At 57.4% G+C, this 20784-nt stretch overlaps 7 protein-coding genes across 7 annotated transcripts; 1 reads left to right on the top strand and 6 right to left on the bottom strand.

The window, feature by feature from the left end:
- Positions 1–1437: 1437 nt before the first annotated feature.
- INS49_001282 (uncharacterized protein) lies at positions 1438–3299 on the bottom strand (the record flags this gene model as incomplete). Its single annotated transcript, XM_043162114.1, has 5 exons — positions 1438–1487; positions 1746–1949; positions 2092–2172; positions 2228–2941; positions 3143–3299. The coding sequence occupies 5 exons, from the start codon at positions 3297–3299 to the stop codon at positions 1438–1440; spliced, it is 1206 nt and encodes a 401-aa protein (XP_043030620.1).
- A 532-nt stretch (positions 3300–3831) lies between these two features.
- Positions 3832–5536, bottom strand: INS49_001281 (uncharacterized protein; the record flags this gene model as incomplete). Its single annotated transcript, XM_043162113.1, has 3 exons — positions 3832–4301; positions 4365–5238; positions 5354–5536. The coding sequence occupies 3 exons, from the start codon at positions 5534–5536 to the stop codon at positions 3832–3834; spliced, it is 1527 nt and encodes a 508-aa protein (XP_043030619.1).
- A 314-nt stretch (positions 5537–5850) lies between these two features.
- INS49_001280 (uncharacterized protein) lies at positions 5851–7107 on the bottom strand (the record flags this gene model as incomplete). Its single annotated transcript, XM_043162112.1, has 1 exon — positions 5851–7107. One exon carries the CDS (start codon positions 7105–7107, stop codon positions 5851–5853), a length of 1257 nt encoding a protein of 418 aa, XP_043030618.1.
- A 2245-nt stretch (positions 7108–9352) lies between these two features.
- Positions 9353–10153, top strand: INS49_001279 (uncharacterized protein; the record flags this gene model as incomplete). The annotated part of the gene is made up of 1 exon (XM_043162111.1): positions 9353–10153. The coding sequence occupies one exon, from the start codon at positions 9353–9355 to the stop codon at positions 10151–10153; it is 801 nt and encodes a 266-aa protein (XP_043030617.1).
- Positions 10154–10501: 348 nt separating this feature from the next.
- Positions 10502–12662, bottom strand: INS49_001278 (uncharacterized protein; the record flags this gene model as incomplete). The annotated part of the gene is made up of 2 exons (XM_043162110.1): positions 10502–12514; positions 12603–12662. The coding sequence occupies 2 exons, from the start codon at positions 12660–12662 to the stop codon at positions 10502–10504; spliced, it is 2073 nt and encodes a 690-aa protein (XP_043030616.1).
- Positions 12663–13627: 965 nt separating this feature from the next.
- INS49_001277 (uncharacterized protein) lies at positions 13628–14880 on the bottom strand (the record flags this gene model as incomplete). The annotated part of the gene is made up of 2 exons (XM_043162109.1): positions 13628–13674; positions 13746–14880. 2 exons carry the CDS (start codon positions 14878–14880, stop codon positions 13628–13630), a joined length of 1182 nt encoding a protein of 393 aa, XP_043030615.1.
- A 3194-nt stretch (positions 14881–18074) lies between these two features.
- Positions 18075–19441, bottom strand: INS49_001276 (uncharacterized protein; the record flags this gene model as incomplete). Its single annotated transcript, XM_043162108.1, has 2 exons — positions 18075–18957; positions 19062–19441. The coding sequence occupies 2 exons, from the start codon at positions 19439–19441 to the stop codon at positions 18075–18077; spliced, it is 1263 nt and encodes a 420-aa protein (XP_043030614.1).
- Between the last annotated feature and the right edge of the window lie 1343 nt (positions 19442–20784).

Here is a 20784-nt window from a genome sequence, read left to right as displayed (position 1 = left end):
GTTGGACTGCGCCGGGGGCTTGCTGCAGTGGCAGGCAGGCAGAGGCGGTCGGGCGCACTGGCTGGCATCCGGCCGATGCGGCGTTGCCATCGAGGGCGCCGGTCCTCATCACAAGCCCGCCCCCTTTTTTTTTGCCCGAATTTCGGCTGATCTCGCCCACAAAGGGGGCCATCGGTCGATTGCTCTGAAATTGCAGAGAAGCATTCTGGTCCTCCCGAGTTGGAACTTGAGTTGGGGGTCCCCATTCCCCCCTCCGGCTCCCCCCTTCACCCCCGGAGGCGTTGGGTGCGGTGTGTGTTGTGCATTTTCCCTGTTTGCTTGCCGGTCCCGCTTTTCTTGTCTTCCGGTACCCTATTTTTCGGGGTCGTGGCTCACCCTCTGGCCCGTCCGCCGTGGGCACCCACCCGGGGAAGCAAAAACCGGCCAGGGCGTCCACCTTGGACGGAGGGGCCGAGAGAGCTTAGCAGGATTGAAGCCTTTTCAGCCTGCAGCCTGCAGCCTGCAGCCTGCCTCCGGACTCACCCCGGGGCTCTGCGTTCTAGGCCTCTCGAAAACTGGATTTTGCTCCTCGGCTTCAAAAGATACACCGCCCCCCACCTGGCCTTGGAATGCTGTGGGTGCTCCGATCGAGCTGAACTCGGGACTTTAATGGCGAAATGGAATCAACCGAATCATCATGGCTTTGTGGGAGTGTTGTTTGTGATTGGTGGCAAGACAAATTGCAGATTGTTGAGTGGAAATCCAGCGGGTTAGACCAACTAGGCTGGCGAGGCTGTTTGGATTTGTGCTAGACTCTACCTAGGTAGTAGCTCCCGGAGACTCTGCGGGTTCCACAACAGCTACTGTATTCCCCAGGGACTCGGCAATTCAACGACCCTGTCAAAGCCAAGACTTGAGGTACAGTCAAGCAGGGTTGAATGGGACTCACAACTTACTAGGCCCTGAAGTCGACAATCATTCCGACTCGGCCCAGCTTGCACAATCAGCTGGGTAATGACAAACAGCATTACCAATCTCATTCCAATTGTCCAATCAGTGTCACAGCCACAGGCCAGGCATTCCAGTTCACTTCCACCTCAGAGTGACTGGGCGGTTTATCAGGCATTGCCTCTAGCTCCCCCAAGCTTGAGTCATCCGGGGACACAGCCCTCTCTGGAGTGCACCATTGAAAAACAGACCCATAGATCTCTTGATCAACAGATCGTCATATGATGACTTGCTCCGTAGAACATTATCTAAAAAAAGAAGTGAAAGATTCTCCAGAGAAAGCTTGAGCAAGGGTGACATGGATACCTGGCAGATCGGACTTGCTGTGGCTCTCCCAATGCTGGCCATCACAGTGCTGGCAATTGTATGCATTTGCGTACCAGAGCAAAAGGGCTCTCTGCGACAATGGCGGGGACCCTGGGTGTAGAATAGAATGTGACGGGAAGTAATTCATTTCAGTTCCTTCAAGTTCTTGACGTCTCGCAAGGTGTAATTCTTCTCTGATGTATGTTGTCTGTGCTTTTGCACGCCCGTCATCCTCGGGTTGGCCTATGTGGAGGCCCACGACATCAAATAGATACACGGCTAAGCGCTAGAGTGCAACGAAAGAGCGACCAATCTTGAACACCCAGAAACACACCGCTGAGCCTCAAAAGCCCGACATCAAGTCGGCGGTGTATTCTATTGATAATGGACCTATCACACTGTTCATGCTGAGAAATGCTGTGCTCCACACTAGAGCTGCCCAACCACCATACCTGCGCCGATGCAGGTCTTGCCATCGTACTTTGCCCTCGGCAGGAGAGCAACCGCGGCAGCCTTGGAGAGTTGGGTTGTAGACGAGTCCGAGTTGGCTGCTTCCCCGGCAGTCAGGGAGTCGAAGCATGTCCGGCCCTCGGCCAGGCACTGGTAGATGACCAGCTGGTCCTCCAGGTGTATGTCGACGGCACGTTCGCTGTTAACTGCGTACATCATGTGTCAGCACCGGTATTAGCTATTGTATTGTTGGTAACGGGAGCGTGGGCCTTGAGCTCTCAGCTGCTAGGTGCTCTCTTGTTGGATTCTGTTTCTCACCCTCGTCTTCCAAATCCTTGCAGACCTGACTCGAAATCTCCTTGCACAGCGCAAGAATCGTCGAGTCCTTCAGAGGTTGGGCCATCAGGTAGTCCCGTCCCCAACGACAGTCTAGAAGGATGAAAGGTTAGTAGTCGCCAGGAACAAAAGACAAGGGGCTGCCTACGCTCAGACTTGCCCACGAGTAGCACGTAGACCCTGTCGTCATGGCCGCTCTCCTCCAACTTGAACTCGATATCGATGTTTCCAAATCGAGCCTCGATGTCCCCCTGGAGGTGCGTTTGCAGCGGTTCATGCAGCACCGGAGGAGTGACAATGGTCACATCGACGCTGGTCAACACGCTGTCGACAGAGCCCGCCACATCCTCATCGTCGCAAAACTTGGCATTGGGTCGAAGGGAAAGGGTCGTGCCGGCCTTGCGCGGGCGAATCTTAAAGCGCACCGTTCCCTCCTGGAGGCACTTGCGGGTCATCCTGTCCCATCCGCGCTTGACAAGCTGGCAGATGATTTCGACGCCGAAGTAGTCGCGGAGGGCTGGCAGGAAGACCTGGTCGATGTACTCGAAGCTTGGGGTGCCGGGCGAGTATGTCGTGCCCTTGAGTCTGAGCTCTATTGCCTTGCCGTTGCCGGGGTCTTGGCTCCCGATGTAGAGCAGGAATGGGAGGATGGTCTGGAAGTGCAGAACGGAGCTGGCGAGCATGGAGCCGGGGTCGATCTTGATCTCCCTGCGCGTTATCTGCTTTGTTGATGGACGGTACTTGGGCCGGAACTCGAGGGTTCTGCTCTCAATGACATTGCCTATGATCTCCGCGCCGGTTTGCTCGGCAAGCCAGTTGACAATCGCCACGAGGTCTGCCGTCATTCCCGGCTTGTTTGTTCCTGTAGTGAGTCATGGTCAGCAGGTCGTCACTATGGAAAAGACTGCAGCAGCCATGGGTCGTCAGTTATTGGCGATTGGCAAGTCAGTAGTCATAAGGGTGCAGGGTTGTAGGAGGCTGGAGAAGGAGGGGAGGAGGAGGAGCAAAGGGACAGAGGACTGTCAACCTCGAAAGTGCCAGACATGGCTGGTGAACAACTTACCTGTCAATTGGGCTGATGGGTGCTGCCGTATGTTTTCGATTTTCAATGGCTTGAGTGTGATCGCCGAGAGGCAAACGGCCGTTCGCACGAATTGACCAGTCGCGCTTTCCTTGTCAAGCACGACGGGGTGGCCGTTAGCAGGAGCTGAAGAACCCATCCTGGACCCAATTCGAAGAATGTCTGGAGATGGAAACGCTCGTTCTATGATTATTCTGCTGCCGATCGCAGGTTGTTGTTTCGGGAAGGTTTTCTAGAAGGAAATCGACGTGGTGGTTGTTCAGAAAGGCAGGTATGATGATGTTGGTACGCGGTTGTGGGCAGGACGCGCCTGCAGGTACCCGATCTGGATCTAGCGATACCAGACCTCGGAGAGTTGAGGGACTTCGGACGAAAAGTGGCTTTTAATGGTGTGTATTGAATGAAGATTCACATCGTTTGACATTGGAAGGAGGCCGGCAAATCCAAGAAAAGGACCATAAAGAAACAGCTGGGTTTCAGCTTCAATTGCAGCTGTGACAGCGATGCACGAAGTGGATTGGATACATCCTCACCAGCCCCGGAGTGAAAGGATGCATGGACGTAAGAGAACAACAATGCAGTTTTCGGTGTTCTCAAGATCACCCTTGCCGGATATTCAAGCCACTGTGAGAGGTCATTGTTTGTTTATTGCAAGACCGCGGCTGCTACCATTACCTGTACTTCTCGTACTCGACAACCTCTGCTATCTTGGCCTCGACCCTCTTGACGGTTTCGGCATCGTACAGATCCTCCGGAGACTTGCCTCCCTTGAGCACTTGCTCCTCATGTATCTTGAACTCCTTCTTGGTCATGCACACAAGGTCACTCATCTGGAGGGTTGTCCACCTCTGCTGGTCTTCTCCTTCACCCAGTGTCTTCAGGATGCTTGCCTGGGGCTTCCTCCACCTAATGAGGAAAAGACTCGTCGGTAGGCCACTGATCGCACTCCTACCCCTATACATCTCCTCCACGAGGAAGGCCACCTCGCCGTGGGTCAGTGGTATCCTCAGGCCCAGAGCAATATCAGCCGGAGCCCCTGGCTCTGACCTTACAAGCCTCTGCTCGTTCGCCTGTATCGCAGAGAACAGAGAGTCATGCGTCTTTCCTGATGCCTTGGACTCGACGTAATCGCAAGGATAGCCTGAGTGATAGGTTAGCAAGTTTTGGCGTGGAAGTGGGACGGAGGAAGGAGCTCGATGCGTACCTGTGATCTTTAGAATGACGTGGTTGGCCACCGTGAGCCCGAAGATTGCTGGCATGGTTCCGAGAACAGGCAATATGCGCACGCGGAAGTCGGGGAGCGGTCCCAGATCACCAACCGTACCCTTCTGGAACTCCTCATCAGACAGCGGCAGCAGCTGTGCCTTGCCCTCTGACGTCCTCTCCGTCGAGTAAACCGCAGCGATGCCGTGCGTAACGCCCTGCAGCTTCAGGCGGCGCCTTGTCGCCCTTGACAGGCCGTCATCCGTGCTTGTGCTGATATCTCCGGTGATGATCCTCGTCGGGTCGCTCTTGCACCCAGCGCCCATGGCGGAGATCACCTCGATCTTGTGGTCATGGCAGTACTTGAGCAGCGCGACCTTGGTGTCGATGTTGTCGATCGCATCGACCACGAAATCCGGCTTCCAACCGCCCTCGGCCCACGGCGCCAGCAACCTCTCGGCACTCTCCCCGTCAAACTTCTCCAGGCGCAGGTCGAACTTGACCCAGGGCGCGATTGCCCTCAGCCGCCTCTGCAAGCACTGCACCTTGGGCAATCCGACGTCCGCCAGTGTTGCAACCGCGTGCCTGTTCAGGCTGCTCAGCGTGACCTGGTCGAAGTCGACCAGCCGCAGCTTCGAGACTCCGGACCGGGCGAACGCCGCCGTCGCGTGGCTGCCGACGCCGCCGCAGCCCACAACGACGACGAAGGAGCTGCGCAGCTTGTCGAGGCCTTCGGGCGTCAGGAAGACGCGGTTCCGCGCCAGCTGCTCGAGGATCAGCTCATCGTCGAAGTCGCCGGCCTGAGCGCGCCGCGCGAGTGCCTCGGTCCGGATGTCTTCCTTGTCGGGCGCAGGTATCGTTCCGAGGCTCGTGAGCTATTAGGGCAAGGGTTGCTGTTAGTGATCAGCACTTCTCCGCCGTCAAGACCCTGATGCTCAGTGTGGTGCTGGGTACTTCGTCTCGAGGTGGGCAGTGGGAACATCTACTGACTTTTTGCAGCGGGTGGTCGTCGCTCGGGTTGGGTATCGAGTCCTTGAGCCTGGACACTCTCTGCTCGTGTGACAGGCGCTGGTAGCTCAGAAGACCCGCGGCCACAATGCCTCCTGATATCACTGCGGTCGCGGCGAGCTGGAAGCGCGAGTCGGTTGTCGCGCGAGACAGGAGGCCCGACATTGTTGCTTTACAAGGGGCTGCGTTTCCCTTGGACCAGGCCAGTGAAAGAAGATCAAAATGTTTTGGCAGGGCGATGCCGTCATCCTACCCCAACGGCTGTATTACGTAATACTGCTCCAACTACACCAAACTGCGGTCACTTACACTTGGTTTCTCATCGCACCTCAGAGTTCCAACCACATGCATCCAGAGGTTGCAAATTGCACATTCGAATATGTGTATATACTTCAATTTGGCAGGTTCAACGATATTCAATTAAATTCCAAGTACTAACTTTTGTCGCAGATCCTACACCCACAGAAGGTCTCCTGGAATCAGTTTCCGAGAATCTTCCCAGTGACAGCATCCACAGAGATCACGCTAGTATCAATCATCTGGAAAGTATACAGCGGGTTGTAGGGACCGTACTGCGGGGCCCCAAGCGGCCTCGCCAGAGTGACCTCGAAGAAAGCCTTCATGCCCACCTCAGCGCGGACCGCCTCGTCAGCCTGCGTGATCTCGACCTTGCAGTCCTCGACCGCAAAGGTCTGCAGCCCCACGATCGGCGTCCCCTTCTTCACGACAGGCAGGGCCCACTCGCCCCAGCCCGTGGACTTCACAGTGGCATACTCGTTGTTGTCGCCCACGAACAGAACATCCAGCTGCGACAGGCGTAGCGGGTCTGTGACGGGGTAGACCGGCCCGGCGGGGAGGGTGGCCTGGACGCGGAGCAGGCGCGCCGAGGGCAGGGCGCCCTGCGCGATGCGCTGCGCCTCGAAGACGCGGCCAAGGAAGCTGAGGATGGCGTCCGGCTTCGAGGTGGCCCCGTTCTTGCCGTTCTGCCCGTTGGTCACGGCCAGGTTGCTGACCACGCCGTTGCCTTGGCTGCTGTCGCTGCTCTGCCGGGCTGCGCTGTCAAGCACGAACACCTTGACGGTGTAGACCTTGCGGATGACAGGAGTCCCAAGGCCCTCTGTACTGTATGTGACAACCTGGGTGATACCTGTCTCGAGCGAGTTGAAAGTCCAGACAAGGTCTCCCCCTTCGATGCCTGCTCTGGTGAGCATCAGGAATTGGGGGTCAAAGTCCATGTTCAAGGTGGCTCCGGGTCCTGAATAGGCCCTCTCGCTGATGGTGAAGGGCTCTTTGTAGAGAGTGTTGATCCTCGCAGGAGTCTCGGCATCCAGTGTCTGAGGCGGCTGTGGTGTGTCCGTTGAGAGCTTCTTATCGCGCTTTGGTAGGCTCTGGCCGTTGCCCACGGGGGGTTTGAGACCAAGCCACTTGATCTCGATGATCTCACCGCTGGGGTGGTTGGAACCCACCAAGATGATGGTGTTGCTGGGGTCGCCGACCTGCAAGTTGGGGATATTGAACGGCTGAGACACCTCGAAGGGCTCTGTGCCGTGGGAGAGGGGGCCGGTCCAGGCATACAGCTCGAAACGGAGCCCGCCCACCCACGGGACGACGCGCTTGAAGAAGTAACCGTATGTGAACTTCTGGGCTTCACCCTGGGCTGAGATGGTCAGCACCTGCTGGACAGGGTCATAGACAGCACCAGCATTGGTGAAGGGGGCAAGGCCGAGGAAACCCATATTGTGAGGCTTGAGGAATTAGGTAAGTGACTCTGGCTCAGCTTTTTGTTTTGTCTCACAGATGTATTGAGAGCTGCTTCGACCAATATATGGGAGTGCTGCAGGGTCAGTAACTGAATATTTGTACCTGTGTGTGGCACTTGGGTCCTCAACAAATAGTGATGGCTCCATAGCAGTATTCACCAGGACCCCATTTCTTGTCAAAGGAACCCGGTGGACTGAGGTTCTGGACTCGATGCCATCATGACCAGACACATGCCAAGCGTCTGAGACAGCCCCTAATGCTACAATGTCCCAGCTCGCTGCCTACATTCTTATATGGACACACAGAAATCACATGCAAGCCGAAAACGGAGAACAAAAGGAAACGCAGATATGCCACCACGTCCAGGCCTGCTCGTTCGACAAAACATTCCGAGGTTGGCGAGGAGTTCTGAGCGGCCTAGTGGCCTGAAACCAGGCGATCCCCCGACCCGAGCTCGCATGTTTATAAATCTTTGGTACTTTCGTAGTGTCAAAGGCACAATGAATGAAAGTTGCTTTCGCTTTGATGCGTCCTCGACGTATCCACGTTCGCTACACTAGGACTTGGGGAAACAAGAACCTGCCGACCTCACAACATGGATGAGAGCATCGCCCAGCCTCCGCTACAGCCCTTTTTTATACCCATACTCGTATGGCTACCGAGAATTCCTGTTCTAACTAAAAACCGGCATCCTGAAGAGACCTACACATTAGCCCTCACGACGCCCCGAGGACAAATCTTGCAGCACTCCGGTGGCAGTCTTTGTTTCCCATCAGCTCGCACCCCACGACACTACTAGTAGGCATGTCACCAAACCTGCCACGGGACTAGAGCCAGCCCTTAAGCTCCTGGGCCGTCTATCTCGATGGGTAAGTCATTGTTCTCTGTCCCGTCCTATTTCAGCCGCACACGGCTGGGACGGTCCATTCGGGAAAGGCGGGACGGGACGGGGCGCACTTGTCAGTTGTGGGGATCCCACCAGCCTGGGAACACAAGACAACAAGCTACCTACTTTCCCCAGCCTTGGCCAGTTTGACAACTTGACAGGCCTGGATCGACCTCTTTGATGATGGATCGACGGCGTGGATTCATGCAGGTGCTACCCCGCAAATTTGGACTTGGACACCCTTGAACTTTTGTCTATTGGCTTTAACACTGAATTACTGGTGTTGGTGTTGGTGTTGGTGCTCCATCAGTCTAGACCACCGACTACTTGCAGTCCGAGACCCTATGGCACTTCCAACGGTAGCACCCACATCCCTCCGAGAATCCAGTGCTCAGTTTTTCTCAAGACATCACAGTCTGCTTCTTCGTTCGTCAAAGTCTGGATTGGGAACGGTGTCTCTGTTGTGTGCTATTAGTTAAGGTGCTCATTTCCATCACGAATTGTGCTGCTTCTGAACAGGGAATTTCGTCAAGAGCATGCGAGGGATCTGTGGCTGTATGAGGTCAAAAGAGTTAAAATCATTGTCGCGAGGGCCCCCTTTCTGCTCTTCCTACACACTGCCAAGAGAAAGTAGAGGGTGATGATGAGTAAGTGGCAGGCTCCCTCAAATGGAAGAGTGCTAGTAACACACCAAGCCTTGTGTAACGTGAGAGAAACCAACGAGGCCGCCATGACTTGGCCATGCGAACATTTTCATGCCTTTGAGTTGGCTCCGCGCCGTTGGTTTCCACCTTTCAAGAGCCCGAACCCTGGAGCCCCTGAATGTAAGCGAGTACGAATACCTCAGGACCGTCGTCCCCGAACTCGAGTACGGAGGGGCACAATGGCCGGAATAGTCTCCCACTGATGTCAAGCATGACTTCAATCAGCCAAGTGCCGAGGTCTCGACATTGAGTTTGGGATAAGGGAAAACGACCGCAAAGGTTCGGGGCCATCTTGTCAGAGTTACGGCGTTCCGTAACCTGATTATCAATGTAGACGTGGCTCCCGGGACCAGGAGCTTGCACAATTGTACGCAAGTCTCAAGCCTTGAGCGAGTCCGGTCCACAACACGACACTTGGAGGACGTGAGCCCCGGGAACAAACATTGCCCCCTGCGTGGACGGGTCGCCGCCTGCATCCCTACCCTCCACAATAAAGACGGGGATCACGGGTGGGTCGACTACGTATCTACATAAGGCCTCCGCGAGACTTGCCTCCTGCGCACTGTACTTTCTCCCCCACCAGCCATCCATCTTCTCACCACCCCCTTCCCTCTCCCACACCAAGACAACATGTCCTCCCACACAGTAATAGTAACCGGCGCCGGCGGCGGCCTGGGCAAGGCCACCGCCACGGCCTTCCTCGCCGCAGGCAGCAACGTGGCCATCTGCGACGTGAACCAGGAGCGGCTGACCGCGGCGGAGAAGGAGTGGCTCGCCGCAGGCCACAAGCCCGAGCGGATCCTGACCACGACGACGGACGTGACGGACCCGGCGTCGGTGCAGGCGCTCGTAGACAAGACCGCCGAGCGCTTCGGCCGCCTCGACCTGCTCGTGAACAACGCGGGCATTATGGACGACTTCTCGCCGGCGGCAGAGTGCCCGCCCGAGCTGTGGGCGCGCGTGCTGGGCGTCAACCTCAACGGGCCCTTCTACGCGACGCGCGCGGCCGTGGCGCAGTTCCAGAAGCAGGGGCAGGACGGGGATAGCAGCAGTGGAGGTGGCCTCATCATCAACATCTGCTCCGTGGCCGCCAGGACCGGGCACAGCGCCGGCGCGGCGTACACGGCGTCCAAGCACGGCCTGCTGGGCCTGAGCAAGAACACCGCCTTCGCGTATGCCGACAAGGGGATCTACTCCGTCGCGCTGATGCTGGGCGGCATGAACACTAACATCACTGATGCCATGCAGAAGGGCATCAACGTGGATTTCTTCCAGAAGTTCGAGCAGTCGCAGGCAAAGTTCGACGGGGAGAAGCACACGGTCCTCGTCGAGAACGTGGCCAAGTATTGTGTGTTCCTGTCGGACCGCGGGATCGCCAGGAGCGCCAACGGGGCGTGTCTGGACTTTACGAACAACTGGCCTGCGCAGTAGAGGGGCACGGAAGGGATCGTGGTGAGGAGCGGGATGAAGCACAAGGGTTTGAGGAATGCCGGCTCGCAGTTTGAGCTCGCATTGAAGATGGCTCCAGACTAGACCGATGGAACTCACTGCCCATTCTGAGGAGTGGAGTGAGGTTGGAAACATGTCAGGTTGAGTCTGGTCACGGGCTTGTCTCGGTTAGTCCAGCTTGGCCCAGATGCTTGGACGAATTCGAACAGGCTTTACGACAACATCCAAAACCACGCATGCAGCTCGAATAGTCAAAGCACATGTATGCCTCCAACACCACGCCTGAATCAAGCAAAGTCTCCCATGATAGTTGGGAAGAACAAGCCACCACTACTTCTCCCAAGATGACCGTCCACCCTCCTTACCACCAATCTGCTTCTCCAAAACAGCCTCGTATTTTTCGTCCACACTGCCCGGCCCTGTGTGGATGTGGATCAAGTCCCGTGCCGCATCGCGGAGCTTGTACTTCTGGATCTTCCCGCTGGCCGTCTTGGGGTAATCGTCCGTCCAGAAGACGTATTTGGGGACGAGGTGGCTCGAGAGCCTGCCGCGCACCCAGGCGCGTACATCGTCCTTGCGCAGCAGCGGCAGGCCCTGGCTCTCGGAGCGAGCGAAGCCGTCCTCGCCAAAAGTTGGGTCATCTTCGGTGGCGACGCCGGCGCGCGGCACGATGAAGGCGCAGACGGCCTCGCCGTGCTTTGCGTCCGGCACACCAACAACCGACGCCTCAGCCACCAGCGGGTGCTGGAACAGCGCGTTCTCGACCTCGAGCGGGTGGATATTCTCACCGCCTCGGATAATCAGGTCCTTGATGCGTCCAGTAATCGAGACGTAACCGTCCGCAGTCATGCTCGCCTCGTCGCCGCTGTACATCCACCAGCGCCCGGTCCCTGGACCCCCGTTGCCGTTCTGCCCGACCGCAGGCTCCCCCGTAGCATCTGGGCTGTCCGCCCTGCCGGTGTCAACGTCCGGCTCCAGTATGCGGACCTCCTTTGTCTTTTCCTCATCGCCCCAATAGCCTTGCATGACGAGATACCCACTCGTGGCCAGCTCACCCCGCTCGCCGATCGGCACGATCCTGCTCCTGTCCGCCGGGTCGACGATCTTGATGCGCGTGTGCGGCATCACCTTGCCGATGGTGGCCGTCCGCTTGTCCAAGGGGTCGCTCGGCGCCGTCATGCACGACACGGGGCTGGTCTCGGTCATGCCGTAGCAGATGACTAGCTCATCCAGGCCAAGCCTATCGTAGAGCTTGCGCATCAGCGACTCGGGGACCGACGACCCGGCTGCGATGCCCTTGCGCAGGTGCGTGGGCAGCCGCGAAGCCTCCTCGGGCGCGAGCCGGGTCTTCTTGTCGAGCTGCTCGAGCATCGACACGAACATGGTTGCCACCCCGTACAGGCCGGTTGCACGGTGGTCGGCTGCCATCTTTAAGCTGGCAAAAGGGTCGAACGCCGGCGACGGAAACAGAATGGACGCGCCGCTAGTAGCAGTAGCCATGTAGCCGAGGACACAGCCGAAGCAGTGGAACAGTGGCGGTGGGCAGACGATCAGGTCGGACGGCGTTAGGCCCATACGTTGGGCAATCAGGTAGCCATTGTTGAGAATGCCGGTATGCGTGAGCATGGCGGCCTTGGGATGCGACGTCGTCCCGGACGTGAACTGGATATTAATACAGTCCTGGGCGTGTAGTGGGGAATCGGGCACGACGGGGCGGGTGCTGCTCAGCGACAAGGACGACAAGGACGGCAAGGACGGGGCAAGCGCCGTGTACGGAGTCAAGGACGGGTAGTCGGGCAGGCGGAAATCCACGGCAGGGTGGGACGATGTGTTGTCCACCACCACCACCTTCCTCAGCGTGGGCACGACTGGGCTCTCAAGGCGCCCCGACTCCAGGTCCGGGACTAGGCTCCTGAGAAGGTCCAGGTTGCTCCGCCCCTGGCAGGGCTTGTAGGCGCGGTCCGTGACTGCGGCGGCGACGAAGACCTCGACGCTCAGGTGCGACAGGGCGGCAGCGACCTGCGAGGAGTTAAAGGTCGGGTTCAGCGGCACCAGAATAGCGCCCAGCTTGGAGACGGCGTACGTCAGGGCCGCGTGCTCTGCCGTATTTCCGAGCTTGACAGCCACCCTGTCGCCCTTCTTGACGCCGGCCGACCTAAGGGATTGGGCCAGTGTGTTGGATACGGCGTCGAGGGCGGCAAAGCTGAGGGTTGTCTCTTGGCCAGTGACAGCCGTGGTTGTCGGGTCGCGGCAGATGACTGCCGGCCTGTCACCATTCTCGGACACGACCCTCGCGAAGTGTTCGGGGATGGTATGAGGCAGGAGCGGGGGCTCATCCGGCCCCTGTGAGATGCTGTAAGTCAGGCCGCTGGACGAGAGCCTCGCTTGAGTCCCGTTCACAGCCAGAGAGACAGCCCTGGCCCCCCCGAACAGCGTCCTCGACCGTCCCCACGGCCGGGTCCGGGCAGCTCTGAGGCCTTGCGAAGCCCATCGCGAGGTGAGTTCTGGCAGCATGACGTCAGGAAGCGGATGGATATGATGGGTTACGCATCGCGGGCCCGTGTGACAGGAGCAGCAACACGCGCGAACGGATAAGCTCACAAGATATTTGACGAGACAGCGGGAGCCCTTCGGTGCTTATGACGATGAAGACGGTCCGCTCCCCGGAACCCAGCCCCAAGTCGGAGCGGCGCACCCAGCTCGATCCCCGAAATGCGGGGTTGGCGTTTGGGGAAGTTGCATCCAAGTCCACAGTCCAAGGAGACTAGCCCAGCAGGCCAAGGCTTACTACCGAGCTCGGTGCCACTTCCACCTGGATTTCGGTGGACCCTGGTGCGACGACAGGAGGGAGAGATGATGGCAGTCACGATGTGTGTGCGTGGGTCGTCCGGGCCCTAAGCTGGGTTGACCACCGACCACTGCCGTCATTTGGACACGCAATCCCAAGATCCCCCAGGCCACGCAACGCAACAACTGTCACCTCCCGAAAGTACAACCGCCACTCTGTGCTGCCGCCTCTCGTCCTGGTTGTGACATGTGCTGACAAGCAACACGATGGAGCTAGGTCAGTCTCGAGACAGTGCGTCCGCCCTTCGTCTCACCCGCATCTCGCAAGTCTCCCTGGTGGCTGAAGGGGGAGCTCGTCTGCTTCACGTGGACCACAGGCGGAACCCGGGCAACAAAGTAATCGCCATAGATGTTTGCCAAGCCTTGCTGTCTATTATTCTCTAAAGGTCGTTATCGTCCCTCAATCGATCAATACTGGGTATGCATATCATATAACAAGTGGCTGTCTCTGCTTTTCCCCTTTCTCGCGACCGTCGTGAAACCTCGACATAGAAACCAACGCAAAGAGACCCGGACTCCAATCGCATGCATTCGTGTTGGCATGTTCGCAAGAGGGGAAATCAAGAAAAGTTTGTACACAAGAAGAGACGAGGAGCATGGTGCTGCCCGTCAAGTTTCAGGGCCGATGTGCCTCTCGCTCTCGGGCTTCCACGTGCCTGTTGAGATAGGGTCAGTCTCCAGTCCGATTGTGCCCACACTCGTTTCTCTCTGGTGATCGTAAACTTACCCTCGAAATCGTGATGCACGAACGCCATCGGGTCGTCAGGCTCCTTTGCGCCCATCTGCTGCACGCCAGGCGAGAAGCTCGTGATGGGGAGGACTATGACATCGCCGACCTTCTTGGCAACCTCCATGCCCGTGAAGTTCCTGTAGTCGATTGCCCCCTTGCTCGTGCTCATGTCGAAATACCGCGGGTCGTTGAAGTACTCGAAAATCGTGTCGGTCCACACGGCCGGTCCCGTGAATTCTATTACGTTCTTGGTGTCCATCGCGGCAAGCAGCCCTGACCTCTTCCTCTTGAGCGTCTCGGCCGCAACCCGCGCGACGATATCGCGCAGGACTGGGTGGCCCGGCTTCGACTGGATGGTCCACTGGCAGAACTGGATCCTCCGGCTGTACCAATCGTGCCAGTCGGGCCGGTCTGGGTCGGCCTCAATGCCAATCACCAGGCCGATTGTCTCGCGCGGGACGGAATCGGGTACCCACTCCACCGCGGACTTGAGGGCAGACGTGTCGATGTCGCTGTACACGCCGCCGCGCGCCAGCAGAATCAGGTACCTGAAGAAGTCCGCCTTCAGCACCGGGAGGGGCATCGCGGTGTAGGCTTCGATCACCTCTGGGACGGAGGCGTAGAACAGCTTTACCAGGTTCTCGGCGACGTCGTCCGTTATGACCTCGTGGATGAACCCCGGGTGGTGCTCCGTCCACGTGGCCTCCTCTTCCCTGAACTTGAACTTTCCGCTCGAAGGGGTGTATTTCCACGTCTGCCAGATAAACGCGGGAAACTTGGTCTCAACATCGTAGGGAAACTGGTAGGCGAGCTTGTCGTAGGTCGACATCTTGGACAGGTCCTGCATTGTCTTTTGCCCCGTTATCTCGCTGCTGCTGCCGCCACCACCACCACCACCACCATTTCTACTGGAACCGCCATTGCTTAGTGGCTTCTCAGCCGCCTGTGGTTTGTCTGTCGAGGAGGAGGATTGTTTCGAGGACTCGTGGTGTACATTGTCTGTTTTTGGCGAGACTTCTTCTGGCCGTATTGGCACGGGTGGCGGGGCTTCGGGCCCGTGTGACCGGGTGACGATGTAGAATATGGTGATGAAGAAGGCGGCGGCGATCAGGGCGCGCTTGACGGTGAGCATGTTGGGCTGTCGCCTGGGGCTTTTCGATCGCGCCGAGACGGGGATCAGCATCGGCTTTCGACGAACATTGAACATGGAGCTAGATGGTCCCGACCGGCTGACGTGCGGAGGCGGCGGTAGCAGGTGGTTGCGCGGGTCGGATAAGGGGCTGGGGGAGGTCGGTTCGGAGGCCCCAGATTCGTGCTGTCGGTGCGCGACGATGAGGTTTCGGAAGACGCCCAAGACTGCGGTGGGATTGAAACGGGTTGCGCCGCCGTGGGAGGGTGGGTAAGGGCCCAGCTAGGGAGTGACGGCTGGGTACAGTCTTTTGTGTTGGAGGCAGAGAAGCGTCAAATGCCAATAAGAATGCGATGGGTGAGTGAAGTGAAATCCCACTTCTGGGCTTGCCAGGTGACAGACGGAGTGTTGCAGGGAAGGGCGGGACGAGATGACGCGAGACGACGATATGGACGTGTAGATTGTTGTAGAAGTAGTAGTAGTGCGACAAATTGAACGCATTGGCTGGCGGGCTGACTGAGATGGCAGGCAAGGGAATAAAAAAAAAAAAGTTGGGATCTCGCCAATTGTCAATCAACGGTCGTTCTCCTCACAGGCACAGGCACAGACGCAGACACACACATGCGCACACCTGGGCATGGGCAGGGGAAGAAACGAGCCAAGAAAAGTATGGTGCGGGATGATGAGCTTGCAGCTAGGCGGGCTTGGCCTTTTTTTTTTTTAATTCGGGACCACCCCCCGAACAGGGCGCAGGGGTGTGGGCGGGCAGATTGATTGACTGGTTGACTGATTCGAAGATGCGGGTTGCAGCAGGTGCAGCTGCGAGTTGATTAAAAAGAGTGGCCAGCGTGGAGGCGGGCAGGGCAGGGCTGGACCGGGCTGGACTGAACCGGTGACGCGGAGGCCCATGGAGGAGGAAAAGCTTGGGGGTCACGGAGTATCTACTAGTCTACAGTACCTAGGTATGATGCAGAATGTAGGAAGGGAATGCCGACTTTTACAAGGCGTCTCGTCTCGGGGTTCCAAGTTTTCCACATGCAGCTGGCTGCTCTGCGGGGCCAAGACGACGACGGCGCAGATCAGGGAAGATCAGAAACGATGCCCAGTTGAGCAGGTGCTTTGGGAAACCAAACGCTAGGTATGCGAGGCGATGCTGCTTTTACGAGGCGGCTTACGAGGCCTTTTCTGCTCTGCCTGTCATTCTTCGTATGACCCGAACCGTACGCATCACCCGGGTGTGCCATCGAGACGAGCGGGCGATTGGGTTTTGGAGGCCTTGCTCAACGGCTGGAAGCAAAACACACTGACGAAGCCAATGTGGCAATGACCTTGATCGGTCTGTCCCTCCCACAACAACGAACTCAATTTCCGGTCGGGGCAGACACGCTGTGTGATGAGTTTGTTTGGCCTTCGGAGATGCTCGTAGGAGAGAGATCTGCAGGTGGCCGGTCCAATCCCATCCCAATCTGCCCATATTATCTCATCAGCATCAGGACCCACGAGGTCGATCCGTTGGGTGGCAGCAGGGGTCCAACAGTTGACAGTGTGTCTGTCTGTCTGCCTGCCTGCCTGCCTGCCTGCCTGCCTGCCTGCCTGCACGCATTGGTCACCGCCTACTGTTCAACGAGGCTTCCCTCGTCAATCTAGGGTCGCCAGAGGTTGATGATCGCCAGAGCCTCAGAAAGCTAATAAACAGGGAACTCATCAACGGGACCACGCAATGGGAGGTTGACATGCGGAAGGAGCCTTCGAACCATGACCACTGACCACTGGCCAGAGCAGAAGGCTCGAGGAAGGGTACCAGGCAAAGCTTAAATTGAGGGTCCCTTGTTTCACCTGCAAGCCACGCCTTCTCCAAAAATGGAATCCGCGCTCCTCGGTTCGTCGGGAGGAAAGGGACCTAGGCACCACACGAACAAGTGTCCTTCCTGCCCGCTTCCAAGATCGTCTACGGGAGACAATCTGAAACCACCAACGCGCTCCCCTCCTGTCCGAAAAGTTCCCCACCCCCCGTTCAGGCCATTGTGATCGGCTGGGGCGGTGTTGTGCTGCCAATCGATCCCTGTTGGGGGCCAGCTTGGGGCAGACGAGCAGGACGAGGTCGATGTCAGGTTCCACGACCTGCAGTCCCTTCTCTCCCGAGGATGCAGTCGAACACATTTCATCCCATCATTTGTGGGCCCTTCTCTGCCAAGCTTTCCAGCCTGCATATCCACTTCTATTTGTGCACATTAATCCACAACCACCTTTTCCACTTGTGGTTGACCAGCGACCTGTAGGCCGGGGAGGGCTAGCCCTACAGATACCTCACCGGCCCACTGCTGATAAGGATGCCGTCTCGATTTGATCATGCCACGCCAAAATCCAAGCCTCGCATGGCGCGCGGCGATTCATGATCTGCCCGCGCTTGAACCTTCGAGGGCACAGCCGGAAACGCGAATGTGGCTGGTTGTGGATGCGGCGGATTGAAACCACGCATTCTATCCGCGCCGCGCCACATAGACAGCAGCATGCTTGCCCACGCCATGCGGTACTAAAATAGCCTGCGCGCCTGCCACGAGACGCGTGTGAGCAGATGCAGCCTCGTCCGAGACATCGCTCCCGGAGCTCGTGTCTGCCGGCCTTGTGGGACCCGGACAGCCTCTCTGGGTGCCTACCCGGGTTGAGTGAGAGTCCTGCCTCCCCGGCCACTTCTCGACGTACCTGTCAATCATCTCGTCCCGAGCTGACACCGTCTGGTGGCAGCAACAACAATGAGACCGGACGAATAGGACCGCGACTCGAAGACGTGATCAGGCCAACCTTCGTGAACTTCAGACCACGGCAGCAACAACCGTCGCCGGTATTCAGATTGCTAACTCCGGATCCCATGGTATCTCAAAAATGATACCCCCAGGACTCGTGGAGGGGGAACCAGAGCTGCACGCTTATGCATTTTGTGCTGCTATGCGAATCGATGCGCGCGCATTCACTGCATGCTCATGGGCGGTGCTCCCGGTTCATGCCCCTGCTTCAATGCTGTGGAAATGTCTTACTGGCATCAGAGCCCGTGTCCGGGGCACTTGACACCACCGCCCAAAAACGGTCATTTCGGATCACAAGTTGACACGATATGAGAAGGATTGTCGGCAAAATTGTTGATGTTATTTATATTGGGGACGAAACCGCTGATGCCTCCTGGCAACGACCGCGTCAAACTACGCGGCCGGAATCAACGTCGTCGGCTCCGCGGTGCTTGTCACCAGCAGGCTCTGTATGACCTCTAACGCGCTGAGCTGCGACCCGAAGTCCGAGTACCCATCAAATCCATCGGCCGTCCACCACTTCATGCCACAGGAGACGGTCGTGGTCCCGTTTGTGCAGCTCGCAGCTGCCGCCCTCGCGCTGGTGCTGAGCAGCGTCATGATGTTGTCCTTGACACTAGGGACCAGCACCGCTGCCTTCCCCATCCACCTCGACAGGCTGCTCTTGAAGCTCGTCTGGTCCAGGTCGCACTCCGACGTGACTTCACACTTCCGCTCATACATGACACCCGTGGCGTTATTCGTCGGCGGGGAGAAGAAGGTCGCATTCGCCGCGGCCACCAGTCCAGCGACTCGCGATCCCCAGATGACCTGCTGCTCCGGAAACCCCATAGCACCGTTGTATGCATACATGTTGGCAGCACCCATCATATAGGTCGCGACGTTGTATGACCACTGGTCCGCAGACATGGCGCTGCAGTTGCCAGTCCCTTCGTCGGATGCCCCATCGAAGACATTGAACTGCGGTCCGACAAGCCCGACCGCAACAGACCAGTCCCAGATCTTCCCGGCCCATTCGGCATATGTCGTATTGCCCGTGTACCGGGACAGCCTGGCGGAAACCTGGAGGAAACCCCCGTTCGTCACAGCGTTCTTGTAGAAGTAGCCGTTCGCGGTCTTGTCATATTGCCACTTCAGGCCCCCGCCGCATGTCGGGCTGTCGGCTTCCCACCTCTGCGCGAACGCGTTGAAGGCGTTCTCGGCGATGGTCACCCACGCCGGCGCTCCCTCGACGGTTGTGAGGTTATACTCCATCGCGGTCAGCGCATTGTACACCCTGCTATGTGTTAATCACCTGCCACGGGTCCCAGAATCACACACTCTGGAGTATTCCAAAGCACAAAGGTTGGGGAACCACAGTAGGAGAAGAGTGATACTGACCAATACATCTGATCGTCGTTTGCCTCCCAGCCCTGTTGCTCCGCAGGCGCAAAGTCGAAGTTTGAGCCGAGGTTCTCCGATATGGCGGCCAGGAGGGCTGTCTGATACTGCGTATCCTTGGTGAGAATGGTATAGTCCATCAGCCCGTTCCAGCCCGAGCCCGAGAGCCACCAGTACCACGGCTTCGGCTGGTTGAAGTCTCCCGCTGTAGAGTTGGCATTGTAGTACGCCTTGAACAGTCCCGAGGCGACGGTTGAGGCGGACGCGGAGATGGAGGCCGTGTCGGTGGTGTCGAGCTCGATCGCGAGCGTCAGGCACGCCAGCAGTAGTGACAGGAAGACTGCTGACGGAGAGGAAACGAATGAGAGCCTCCAGCCCATTTTGTGGGGTCCGAGAACGAAAGAGTGAGTGAACGAATGACTGATAGGCAAGCGAACTGGCGGCACAGCACCGGCGACGAAGAGAAGGACGAACGTGCTGGGCAGACGAATCTATATAATTCGGAGCTCCTGAAGGGAAGAAGGAAAGAATAGACCAAATGGCCTGCAATTTTCGCTATAAGTACTCGTCGGCGCGGGCAGTGACTGTCACGGTGAAGGAGGGCATTCACCATAGGACAGACACCCGCACGCAGACTGCTGGCCAGTTATCATGGCCTATATACATTCGAGCCTGTCCCATCCTCTGCATGTTTCCCCGCTCACTCTACCGTTCTGTTTCCAGGAACACAGGAAGACTAAAACAAAGATTGGCCCCAAATGCTACCCTCCACCCCGCGCGCGCGAGCGATCGCCACGTAGGTAAATTACTCGGGGTGGCGCCCAAAGTGGAAGCTGTACATCTCAGGGGCTGCGGGATTGGCCAATGGCGAGGAGGCCCCAATCTAAATTAGGTTCTCGGTATGCTTAATATTAGTGCGTAGAAGTCTTCGCCCTCTTGGGCCAGAGACATGCGCCGAGGCCTGCGGTCTTTTTTCCTGCACCGGAGAGTCTTCTCCTATCCCCACTGGGCGATGATGCTATCGGTTGGCTGACTTGTCCCTGAGATGGATGGCTGCTCGTCTTCAAGACAGCGAGGAGATGTTTCCTGCTGTGTTGTTATGGTGGTTAGCGCCGTGCGTCAGCAGGCACTTTCCCCGGACCTTCAGGGTTACAAGTCATGGGATGGCACGGTTTGCTTGGCGATGGAAGACTTGTAGACCAAGCTGGTTGTTTGAAACATGGCTAAGAGAGCATTTGAATCGTATATATTAGTGCTCGATAATCCAAGTCACCGTCTTTGAACAACGAAAATAGGAGTCGATGAGGCTGAGTTGATGTCCCTCCATTCGTTGCTGGTTGATCTTTTATATGTTAGCAGCGGAGACGACTCGCAGCACATCACTCAGCGTCAGTGCCGATCATGACGTCCACGTTCGTGCTACGGCTTTCCATCGCAACACGAACAGATATAATCCGTGTATTAATCCACTGAAACGAGCTCGTAGACTTCGCAGTTGAAGCAGTCTGGATTTTGCCCACCGCATGAGAGGCAATGAGGATGCGTAGTGGTCAGGGTTATACCCTGGGTCCTGGTTCACCTGGCTCGTGCGCTCCTACCAAACTTAGGCGCAGTAAATTTCAGTGCTTTCCTTGGCTTCGACATGAGGAAAATCGCCGTCAAGCCTGCCTGCAACCAACTTTACCACGAACCGCTGTCTTCTGTGCATTGAAGCACATCTCCC

The sequence above is a fragment of the Diaporthe citri genome (genome assembly GCF_014595645.1).
Source record: "Diaporthe citri strain NFHF-8-4 chromosome Unknown scaffold_1, whole genome shotgun sequence".
NCBI classification, from domain to species: domain Eukaryota; kingdom Fungi; phylum Ascomycota; class Sordariomycetes; order Diaporthales; family Diaporthaceae; genus Diaporthe; species Diaporthe citri.
Note: the sequence above shows the minus strand (reverse complement) of the source record. Positions and strands in the feature narration are given on the sequence as shown.